Source organism: Sus scrofa, chromosome 5 (genome assembly GCF_054392235.1).
Source record: "Sus scrofa isolate SSC_HxYL_T2T_F1_AM1 chromosome 5, Sscrofa_HxYL_maternal_Yorkshire_Landrace_v2.0, whole genome shotgun sequence".
Classification (NCBI taxonomy): Eukaryota; Metazoa; Chordata; class Mammalia; order Artiodactyla; family Suidae; genus Sus; species Sus scrofa.
The window spans coordinates 54,020,215-54,032,937 of record NC_139387.1 but is presented as its reverse complement, the minus strand read 5'-3'; the positions used below and the strand labels follow the sequence as shown (position 1 = coordinate 54,032,937).

Sequence of the window (12,723 nt, the reverse complement as noted above, 5' to 3'; positions counted from 1 at the left end):
TGTACAAATCTGGAGGAGAATGAAACAGTTTTGATGATAGATGAGTTGAGTCAATGTACTTGAGAGCACTTTATAAATTGCAAAATGTTACATAAATGTAACTATGAGAGGTAATAGAATTTATATTTGCATTTATAGGAACGTGTTTATCAATTTGTAAATGCACTGAAAATTTGCTTTATAAAATCTTAGTCTCTTGACTTTGCGATAACTTTCTTAAATGCGTATATTCTTTAATATTGTAAATTCTTACATATGTGAACTGCAATAGTCCCTCTTTGTATTCTTAAAGAGTTGCTGAAGCACAAAAATGGCTTCGCACATGAGTTATCACACTTCAGATAGATCTATACCCAGTGAGCCAAACTGCCATAGTTCTAGTTTATGGGTCAGGGCTTCTGATGACAGGACTTCTGGGGCAACGTGGAACAGCATAAACTTCATACTCAGAGAAACTTGGATTCCAAATCCCACTCAACTACCTAGTAATTGGCAAGTCATTTAACTTTTCAATGCCTAAATTTTTCTTTCTGAAGAGTCCATAGCTCATGGATTACTGTCAGTCAGCAGCATTCATAAACCTGCCTCCTCTGAACTAGACACTTTCAGGCAACAGTGATCAGCGAATAAAGCAAAGCACCTGCTTTCTCTCTAATGGGAGAGCAGACAACAAAGAAGCAAGCAAACAAACACAGTGCTTTCAAATAGTGATAAATGCTAAGAGGGAAAAATAAAAGCATAAGATGGGATACGGGGTGGGAAGAAGTTGGAACACTCTATGTGGGATGTTCTGGAACACTTCACTGAGCACTTAACTTATAAACATGTGACCACCTGGGAAATGAGGATCCCAAATAGAACAGCACATGCAATGGCTCTAAGATGAGAAAAAAGGCTTGTAGGTGAGAAACAGATGAAGACCAGTGTCGGTGGAGCAGAGCTGGGGGTCGGGAAGGATGGGAGGAAAGAAGCAGTAGATGAAGCTCAGATGATGAAAGGCTTTCTAAGTCATGATAACAAATAAGAATTTTTTAACAAATAAGACATAGAGAACGGACTTGCAGTCCAAAAAGGAAGTAGAGAGGGATCAAACAAAGCCATTACAGAGGGGAAGCAGGAGGAAGGACAAATGCAAAAGTACAAATGTGGGGACAGACTCTCCAGAGCTTCCTTACTATTCAGGTGGAAAAGACAAACAAGGAAATGGAAGAAAAGGTGCTTTCTCACAAAGGTAGAACAGATTTTATGCAGAAACATCACCCCTCCAAATCTACCTTGATGACAGACTTAGATATAATATTTCTTTTAGACTTCCTATCACCCATGTCTTTCCAGCATACCAAAGGAAATTAAAAATTTCTTGTTAGATCATAGAGAGGAGAAAGGGGAAATGATAGAAAATGAGATCTTTTAACTTGGAAACAAAAGATATCTCTAGACTGATAACAGTTTTAGTGTCTTTTTTTTTTTTTTTTTTAAGGGCCATTCCTGTGGCATACGGAAGTTCCTAGGCTAGGGGTAGAATCACAGCTGCAGTCGCCGGCCACAGCCTCAGCCACAGCAACGCCAGATCCAAGCTGTGTCTGTGACCTATGCCACAGCTTGTGGCAACACCAGATCCTTAACCCACTGAGCAAGGCCAAGGATCAAACCCATGACCTCATGGATACGAGTCGGGTTCTTAACCTGCTGAGCCACAATGGGAATTCCTCAATGACTGTTTTAAACCCCCAAAGCTCTGCCATTGGCTACTCGGCAAAGAACTGGTCTGACTACACAGGGGACACTACTAAAGTAGCAACTGAGATGGAAAGCACAGCATGGAATTTCACCTGTGGCTCAAAGCTCTTTACCTCTCAATTTTGAAGTAGCATGAACATCATTCTCTCTGTGCCCCAGGTAAGGCCAACTGGTGTGTTCCCTCATTGCATTTGCTCAATACTGAGAGAAGAAGAGAAGGAGGCAAAAAGAAAGAGTGGGGGAAATGGGAGAAGAGGAAGAGAAGGTGGGGGGAGAGAGGAAGCAGGAAGAAGATGAGGAAGAGGGGAGACCGCTTTAGAAGGTAAAATACAGACTTGGCAGCAAATACAATGTATTCCTATGTAACACAAATAACATTGTTTTTCCTTCAGGTTTTATCTTTTGTCTATTTCCCAGCTGTTTCAGTCCAAATGAAAATGCTTTTAGTACTGTTTTATTATAATTTGAAAAGTATATTATGAAAAACTCAGAAGTTACATTAAAGCACGAACAAAAGCCAGATTTGGAGTTCCCATCATGGCTCAGCGGTAATGAACCTGACTAGTACCCATGAGTATCTGGGTTCTATCCCTGGCCCTGCTCAGCAGGTTAGGGATCCAGCATTGCCATGAGCTGTGGTATAGACCACAGATGCGGCTGGGATCTTGGGTTGCTGTGACTGTGGCTGTGGCTGGCAACTGCAGCTCCAATTCAACTCCTAGTCTGGGAACTTCCATGTGCCACAGGTGCAGCCCAAAAAAGTAAAAAAAAAAAAAAGAAAGAAAGAACCAGATTCACCCATGTTAACATTTTATATCCTGCTGGAAATTTTGCTTTGAGCTTCTCTTTTGTGTCTTTATTTCTGACAATACATACGGTGGCTTCTTCCTTGCGCTCTTCCCTTCCCTTCCCAAACAACTCCATCCTAAAACCAGGAGGAGGGGCAGAACAAAGTCAAGTGGCAGCACTGGGCAAGGAATGCGGAAGGAGCAGAGATGGTCCAGAGTCTTTGAGCCCAGAAAGGGTGGAAGGTGCCTGCACAGGAGGCTGCTGGAGAGGACAATAGACTTGAGCAGGCTGTGGAGGGCATCCATGCCAGGAGAGAGCATGGCACTACGTCAAAGGTGATAAGGATATTCAAACGAACAAGTGACTCAGTAGGGTTAGAGGCCACCAGTTAGAGAGAATGTTCCTCAGAGCAGAAGCTTGATGTGGACTGTGGGAACCAGTGGGATGTGGGGATGATGCCTCCGCAGAAGAGTGTCAAAGGCCAAGCCACCAGAGGACGTGTTCTTTACTCATTTATCAAGTGTCCACCACATGGGGTGCCTAAGCCCAGTGGACTGTGAGGAGGGAAAGGATGTGTGCAAAGATGGGGGTCCCAGATGTAGAGCTTTAAAACAATAAATTCAAGGAGAACCAGCATTCTTATAAGTTGAATTATTCAATCCAGAAATATATAATTCTATTTATTAAAATATTTCACATCCTTTGAAATAGCAATCTAATTTTATTTTCTCATATTTCTTGTTACATTTGTTCTTCAATAATTAATATTTTGTTGTTGTGACATATCTTTTTCACATTTATTCTCCCGTTTGCATATACAGAAAATCTATGAAATCTAATGTCTTTTATTTTTTTGGCCTTGCCCACAGCATGCAGAAGCTCTGGGCCAGAGGTCAAACCTGTGCCACAGCCGTGACTGAAGCCATAGCAGTGATGATGCCAGATCCTTAACCCACTGAGCCACCAGAAAAATCCCAATATCCATTATAATTTATCACTTAGATGAACTCTTTTAATCTCTTAGTTCTCATAATCTTCAATGGATCTTCTTGGGTTTGAACTGCTTTTTGATTTATTTAAATTAAAATTGGATCATCATTAAGTTTTGTTAATACTGAATTACTCAGGCCAAATTGCAGATGAGAGAAAAGACTAAAAATATTTTAAATAGTCATTAATTAGTTAAACCATTTACTTATTTATCAAATATTTACTGAGCACATACTATAACCCTGCTCAAGTTACCTAATCTAAATAATTCTGATTCCTCACCTATAACATGTAAATAATCAAGGAACCTATCTAAGGATTAAAGGAGATAATACATGCAAATTGCTTAGTGTTACAAACAGTAGTGCTTATAAATGTCAGCAGTGATGATGACCATGGTAATGAAACACATAAGCTGCCCTTCCTGCAGAACCATCATTAGTTGACAGAATGATCCAGCTCATTTGTTTTTTGAAGTCCAGCCCAGTCTACTTCTTTCCTCTCCTCCTTTCTGCCATCTATGACAGCCCTAATTAACTTTATAAATACTTTTTTTAAAAAGAGGGCTCTATAAAAAATTCTTTCTAGAATCTACCAACCTTCCCATAGCTATTATCCTCTTGCGCTCCATTCCATTTTAATTTCTGAAGCCTTCTGTGTATAACAGAGCCTCGATAAATACTAATGGATTTCAAACAAAATTGGAAAATTAAAAGCCCCTCAAAAATTCCTACTGCCATATGAAGATATTAATAAGTCAGGCTATTTAACAGACAATTCCATAATGAAATCTAAGACAACAATTAAGTGAAACTCATTTGTGTAAATACCAAGCTATATTAAAGCACCGTATGCAATATTAAAGTTTAGAAATAAAATAATTTTAAAATAAATAGATTTTAAAAGATTTTAAAAGGAGAAATGTAACAATTATATTCCCCTGCCAAAAAGGATACAGTATTTGGAACTATCTGTTGATCACTGCTCTCCAGCTTTATAGATACCACACCTACTTTCTTTTTAAGTTGAAAACTGGAAGGCTGCTTTTATTGCCTATTAACCAAAAGCCTTATTTATTCTACAAAATCTAAAAATAAGTAAAATCCAACACTCTGACTTACCCACTTCAGCCAAAGTTCTGATACAGGACTCCACTGAGGCTTTCTGGGCAGGATTTGGCCAGGTGCAATTATAGATTCTGAAGGCAGACTGAAGCAGTTGGATAAAAACTGGCTGATGAGTCTGAAAGCAAAAAGAAAGGAGGCAAACAGGTCATGAAACCATTAACACTCCTGATGCAGTATCTATGCCCTATCAAAAAGGCCCATCAAAGACCAAGAGATTCTCATACTAAGCGAAGTAAGCCAGAATGAGAAAGACAAATGCTGGATGATGAACACTTATATGCAGAATCTACAACACAAATCAGGGAGTTCCAACTGTGGTGCAGTGGAAATGAATCCAACTAGTATCCAGGAGGATGCAGCTTTGATTCCTGGCCTTGACCAGTGGGTTAAGGATCCAGCTTTTTTGCCATGAGCTGTAGTGTAGGTCACAGACATGTCTCGGATCCGGCGTTGCTGTAGCTGTGGCGTAAGCTGGCGGCTATAGCTCTGATTCTACCCCTAGCCTGGGAACTTTCATATGGGGCAGGTGCAGCCCTAAAAAATGAAAAGCAAAAATAAATAAAATAAAATACAACACAAATGAACATATCTACAAAAAAGACACAGACTCATCAGACGTAGAATATGACTTGTGGCTGCCAGGCCAGGGGACATGGGGGAGGGAAGGACTGGGTGCTTGAAATTAGCAGATACAAGCTAGTATATATAGAATAGATAAAAAAATAAAGTCCTACTATATAGTACAGGGAAGTATATTCAAACCCCTGGGATAGAACATGATGGAAAAGAACATTAAAAAAAAATGAATGTGTGTGTGTGTGTGTGTGTGTGTGTGTGTGTGTGTGTGTGTGTGACTGAGTCACTTTTCTGTACAGCAGAAATTAACACGTTATAAATCAACTGTATTTCAATAAAAGTTTTTAAAAGCCCATCAAAATAAAATACAATCTTGTCTTTTGAGTTTCAGTGCTATTTAATGAATACCTCATTCAACAAATATTTATTATGTACCCATCTCAAGACAGGCACCACGCCAGACACTACAGAAAATCTATTATTTTAGCTATATTCTTAATCAGAAGAATACGGCATTTCTTGAAGCCAATGACACAAATTTAAGTATATTTTCTATAACCCCCAGTTTATTGCCAAGTTTAAACAGAGCAGGTGTTTTGGATTTGTTTGTTTGTTTCACTGATTGTCTGTTTTGGTGTCATATGATGGACGAGTAGAGGAGATCGTAATTTTGACCTACAAAAACTATTTTACATGGTTCTAATAGTTCAAAGGATTTCCCCAAAGAACGTATAATTGAAATAATGTTTTTAGGAGCAACCACAATCACTGTTAAATATTTGGCAACCATAAAAATGAAAATAACCAATAATCCCAACATGTAGAGATAATCAGTATCAACATTTTAAAAATAATTATCTTAATTACTTCCTGAGTTTTTCTGTGTATATATGTACATATATTCTTTATACACACAAATCTAGATGATAGTATGATGTAATTCTGTGGCCTGTTTCACTTTATATTACTTCATGACCATTTTCTTTCATCATCAATTTTTCTTTTAAAACATGATTTTTAATTGCTATATAATAAGCTATCTACAGATACACCATAATTTATTTAGCTCTTCTCCTATCTGTGGACATTTAGGGCTGACATCAATTTTTAAGTACTTTAAATATTTCAATGGAAATTTTAGTATATAAATCCCTGCTAATTCTTTCAGGATTTACTAAACTGGGATTATTGAGTCAAAATGCATATAAGAATCATATTATAGGAGTTCCCGTCGTGGCGCAGTGGTTAACGAATCCGACTAGGAACCATGAGGTTGTGGGTTCGATCCCTGCCCTTGCTCAGTGGGTTAACGATCCGGCGTTGCCGTGAGCTGTGGTGTAGGTTGCAGACGCGGCTCGGATCCCGCGTTGCTGTGGCTCTGGTGTAGGCCAGTGGCTACAGCTCCGATTCAACACCTAGCCTGGGAACCTCCATATGCCGCGGGAGCGGCCCAAGAAATAGCAACAACAACAACAACAACAACAACAACAAAAAAAAAAGACAAAAGACAAAAAACAAAAAACAAAAAACAAAACAAAAAAAAAAACCTAAAGAGAAACTTCGGACATAACATGAGAACCAATAAGAAACATCAAGAGGGTGGCGGTTAAAAAAAAAAAAAAAAAAAAAAAAAGAATCATATTATATCAGTGGAGTTCCCGTCCTGGTGCAGCAGAAACAAATCTGGCTAGGAACCATGAGGTTGCAGGTTCGATCCCTGGCCTTGCTCAGTGGGTTAAGGATCTGGCGTTGCCACGAGCTGGGGTTTAGGTTGCAGATGCGCTCAGATCTGGCGTTGCTGTGGCTGTGGTACAGGCTGGCAGCTACACTTTGATTAGACCCCTAGCCTGGGAACCTTCATGTGTCGCAGGTGCAGCCCTAGAAAAGACAAAAAAAAAAAAAAAAAAAAAAGAATCATATCAGTTATTTCAATACTTGACAATCGGTTATTTCAATATTTGACAAACAGTCAATCTACAGATATGGAAGTTCTTATTATGCTTAGAAGGAGAGCAAAAATAATTCAATTTGAAGATGGCGCCTCTTTAAAATAAAGTTTGGGAAACTCTGGAAGGAGCATCATAGTAAATAATATGAAAGAAGAGTGATCTTCAGCAGCATAGGAAATGACTTCCTGGCCAGATTAAAGTTTTTTCCACTAAAATAAGGTACATAAATTCTGTGTGACACAATGCTTTCACACTTGTTTGTTTACATTACCTGGAGGCTGGTACTGTTGTCTGAAAAGGGAGAATTAAAGAAGCCGCTCACAATGTTCATTATTGACTCCGTTACACACTTCTCCAAGAAGGTATCCGCATGTTTCCTGTCTGTGGTTGTGTTGCACACCTGGAGAGAAAAACAAAACAACTCAATGTATTCTGTCACACCTTTTCATTATAACTCAGGACTGGAACCTTCTAAAAACGGTCCTGAAATGGTTGTTAATAATAATTCGTCAGCTTTTGAAAGTTGCTTTGAATAAAAACATTTCTGCCTAAAAATCCATTAAATGTTTATCATTCTGGGAGTTCCCGTCATGGCTCAGCAGTAACAAACCCATCCAGGATTCATGAGGATGTGGGTTCAATGATTCTTGAGGATCCCTGACCTCACTCAGTGAGTTAAGGACCCAGGGTGGCCATGAGCTGTGGGGTAGGCCGCAGATGCGGCTCGGATCCTGCCTTGCTGTGGCTGTGGTGTAGGCCGGCAGCTGTAGCTCTGACCCCTAGCCTGGGAACTTCCATATGCAAGTGCAGCCCTAAAAAGACAAAAAAAAAAAAAAAAAAAAAAAAGTTTTTTTTTATCATTCTGTAGTAGCTTCTCCTGTCAATTTGGTTGTCCTTTCATCCTTGGGCCAGAATTTTTTGGCAGATGCCAACCCCTTCTTTCTGATTTGCTTATGTCTCCTCCAGCACACAGCCTTCTCCCTCCACCCTCAAGCCTGGCTTTCCTGGAAAATACTTTTCCACTCAGTGTGAGGAAATCAATGAAAAAAACGACATGCTAAGTATAAGCAAGTAGTGAACAGGATTAATGGTGATACTTTCACTGATAACACGTGGCCCAAACTAGAGGATGCAAACACTGAAAATATCTGGAGAGGAAAAGAAAAAAATAAAAGAGGATCACACTCTTGACAACAATTTTGACTCGTTCATCCACAGATCATCTGGGAAGCATGGAAGTGTGGGTGCATGCTTTCTCCTCGGAGTTGGCTAAGCAAGAAGAGAGGACACTAGACCAGAGAGTACATCAGCAAAGAACAGAGGCTCTGACCTCTATGTGGGATTAAATGGGGCAGAAATTGGTCATTCTGCTAAACAAACTGTAAATTCCCAAGCATGTCAGGGTAGAGAAATTGCAAAAGCTACAATCCATGATTAAAAACGAATGAAAAAAATTGGGGTAGTGAAAAAAAAATATGGAGGTCAAAGAAGAAGTGAGGAAGGGAGGATGCAGGTGTGAGAAAAGACTCAGGAACAGGGCAGAGTAGGAGTGTTTAAATATTCACAAGGTTCCGGTGGGGTAGTATGGTGGGCAGATGGTCCAGATGTTCTTGGACAATCCAAATTTTTACTAATTTTTTATTCTTTTTAATCAGGTAATTAGTCAAAAGAGGAAGCGAATGTAATTTAATCTGACATGGCTTTAAAACCCTGCACATGTGGAGTTCCCTGGTGGCTCAGTGGGTTAAGGATCCAGCGTTGTCACTGCTGTGGCTTGGGTTGTTGCTGTGAGGCTGGTTAGATCCCTGGCCTGAGATCTTTCCCATGCCACAGGCACAGCCCAATAAATAAATAAATAAAGTAAAACAAACCCTCCACATGACTAAGCCACAAAAGAGAAAAACTCCCTTCTCAGAGCATGAGTTCCAATAGTTTGGAAAATAACAGCGTTTGCTGAATGCAAAGAGAGGAAAGAGAACAGGGTCTGTTTTGCTTCTAAGACACTTCCCACTGGGGGCAGTTTGCTTTTTCCTCATCTACTAAATGACACCTACTTGACAGGGCTGTTAGCAGAACTAAAAGGTTTTTTAATGTGTCTCATCTCATAGTTATTGTGAGGAACGATGCAATTAAAGGACATCAATTTTTTCAAGTTACGCCATCGTTTAATTATTGCTCCAGCTCATAACTTAACATAACGCCTGGTAAATACAAAATGTTCAATAAATGTTTGTGAAATGAAGGAATCAATTAATTTTTTAGATGAAAGAATAAGAGAATAAGAAAGGACTCATTTTATCTTAGGTTAACTAAGGGTTAGGTTCTATTTGTGGAATATCTAACCTAGGATTATAATTTAATGTGCTCCTAGATCAAATATAAAATTGATTTTCCTAGGATGGATATTAAGTTGATTTATTTCTTACAGTATCTTTCTTTTCTTTCTTTTTCTTTTTTTTTTTTTTTGCTTTTTAGGGCCACACCACCTGTGGCACATGGACGTTCCCAGGCTGGGGTTGAATTGGAGCTATAGCTGCCAGCCTACACCACAGATACAGCAATGCCAGATCCCAGCTGCATCTGCAACCTACACCGCAGCTCATGGCAATGCTAGGTCCTTAACCCATTGAACAAGGTCAGGTATCAAACCCGCATCCTCATGGATACTAGTCAGATTCATTTCCACTGTGCCACAGCGGCAATTCCCTCATGTAGTATCTTTCTAGCCCTAGCTTTTATGTAGGATAAAAATACATTAAAGTTGAGTAGATAGTTGACCAATTCTACCATAACCAGCCCAAGGAAGATTCTTCCTCATCCAGTGACGTTTCACACAATTGGACGGGGCTCTCTGTAACCATTATAGAATCACACTGTATTACCTGCAACCGGAAATCTGCTAACGAATCCTCCCAGATTTGCTTTAGTCAGTGGATTAATAAAAGTAACCTACTCCTAGATGAAGGCTTTCCTCAAAACCCTACTGGTGGCAATTCTGAATCTACAAAATTGTGTGGAACTTACTCCTCAATTCATTTGAACAAGAAATTCAAATAATCATTGAAGTTTTTTTTTTCTGCTCCAGATGAATGATAACTTTTTCACCTCTAGAGCCTGCATCTTCCACTGTAACATCATAGACAGGCAGAAGATGTCGGAAGCCACTTTTCTTTTTTTGTCTTTTCTAGGGCCGCTCCCGCGGCATATGGAGATTCCCAGGCCAGGGGTCTAATCAGAGATGTAGCCACCGGCCTACGCCAGAGCCATAGCAACCCGGGTTCCGAGCTGCATCTGCGACCTACACCACAGCTCACGGCGACACCGGATCCTTAACCCACTGAGCAAGGCCAGGGATCGAACCTGCAACCTCATGGTTCCTAGTCAGATTCGTTAACCACTGCGCCACGACAGGAACTCCAAGGAAGCCACTTTTCTTATTAAAGTATTTAAAAACTTTTCAGGAAAAAAGAACCTAATGAATAACCTTTTATTTATTTTTACTGTCTCTTTCTAATAAATATTAGAAACAACTCAAAATTCCATTACATTAATTTTATGTGCAATATATATACTTTTAAAGTTTCTGTCTGCAGATATTATTCACTTGTCATTATTTCCTGTAAAACATTCCCATGTACCATCGTTGTCTAAATACTTATTTCCAAAGGCTATACGTATTCCATCACTCTAATACACCATCATGCTTTAATCTAATCCATTTTTGGAATGAGTTGAGGGATGCATGTAACCCAAAAATACCAATCATTTTCTTATATTCTTTTTTTCTTTTCTTTTCTTTTTTTTTTTTTTTTTTCCTTTTGCTTTTTAGGGCTATACCCATGGCATATGGAAGTTCCCAGGCTACGGGTTGAATCAGAGCTGTAGCTGCTAGCCTAAGCCACAGCCACAACAACGTGGGATCCAAGCCACATCTGCGGCCTACACCACAGCTCACAGCAATGCTAGATCCTTAACCCACTGAGCAAGGCCAGGAATCAAACCTGCATCCTCACAGACACTATGTCAGTTCCTAATCCACTGAGCCACAATGGGAACTCCCATTTGCTTATTTTCTTAGTTATTTCCTTCTTGCTAGTCTTTTATGTGATTCCTCCTTCCTTTTCTGTGCTATTATAAAGAATCACGCAAAATTATTATTTTTACTTTCAGATTTTGGGGGCATATTTCACTAAAAGAGGAATCACCAGATGAGGGTATATAGGCAGCTTTATACCAGTTGCTGGGTTGATCCTCTAAAATAATAAATTCACAATGATATCATCCATGGATACGAAGGATATTCCCTCATTGCCACCAACTAGCTCTTTCTTTTGGGCTCTAGTGAGGTTCAGCTGATGGAAGGCACCAGCCGATCACAGAGTAGGAGAGACAGAAGTTGGGTACATACTCTGCCTCTGCCTTTCTGCCTGCATCCTCATCTCCCTTTCCTCACTCATCTGCACCTCTGGCTACAGCCTCTGCTGGAGCCCTTCTGCAGGGTCTTCAGGCTCTCTCTGAGTGTAACATTGGGGCCACCCTGGCCCCTTCAGGGCATTTTTCCCGTAACCATTTCATGCCCATATTTTATCATGTGGATATGATTCAAATCTTCTAAACCACTTTCAAATGAAACCTGTATAATGACTGTTTATTATGTATAAGTTTAACGTATTTTACATAATAAACTTTTCAGCTGTCCTTTCACAAGTACTTTCACATTCTGGATACTTAGACTATTCACTTCATTACATTTCATTGTGTAAAATCATTTTTAGCATTCAGGCCCTATTTTTTTATTTAGATCACTTCCATTTATTTAAAAGAAAAAAGAAAAAAAAAATCCCTTCCAGAAAGGAAACGGGTATTCTGCACATTTTTGTTCTAATTTTTTAGTGGAGTCCCTCTCCCATCTCTGTCCACATCTTGACTCCTATTTAACTCTTTAGCTAGCTGAAGCTGTTGCTGTAGGTAACCCGATTTATGCATTCTGATTAATTTCTTTCCATACTGACATCCAACTATCCTTCAAACATTTATTGAATAGTAATTTCTTGCTTCATTCTTAGGTTACTTGAGGTCTGCCTTACAGGGTGTCACCAATTACTGATTTTTTCTTCTTTTTTGGCCACCCTTATGGCATATGGAAGTTCCCAGGCCCGGGATCAAACCTGAGCCAGAGCTGTAATCTAAGACACAGCTGTAGCAACACCAAGTCCTTAAACCTCTGTGCTGGGCCAGGGATCGAACCTGTGCCTCAACAGAGACAAGCTGGATTATTAACCCACTGTACCATAGTGGGAACTCTACCAATTACTGTTTAAATCTCTCCCCAAATCTCTGGTATACTCCAGGTATCATTCTTTCTCAATATTTTAATTCAATTCTAAAAGAATGAAAATAATTCTCCATTTGTAATGTGTTACACAGCTGGAAAAAAATTCCACCTTCATTTACCTTTCTGAGGGAAAAAAATCCACCTTTTGATATATCTGTACTCTTCTACTTCCAGATGAATTTTACCACATATCCATCAAATTTCATGGACTATCACT

At 39.4% G+C, this 12,723-nt stretch overlaps 1 protein-coding gene across 2 annotated transcripts in view; it reads right to left on the bottom strand.

Moving 5' to 3' along the window:
• Nucleotides 1-12,723, bottom strand: part of ITPR2 (inositol 1,4,5-trisphosphate receptor type 2) — a 529,852-nt gene that overhangs the window by 248,623 nt on the left and 268,506 nt on the right. For both annotated transcript variants that reach the window (XM_021092919.2, XM_084956514.1), the window contains 2 exons: nt 7,443-7,571; nt 4,641-4,761 (listed from right to left, as the gene is read on the bottom strand). In XM_021092919.2, the coding sequence (XP_020948578.2) occupies nt 4,641-4,761; nt 7,443-7,571 (250 nt within the window). The remainder of the gene's footprint in view (nt 1-4,640; nt 4,762-7,442; nt 7,572-12,723) is intronic.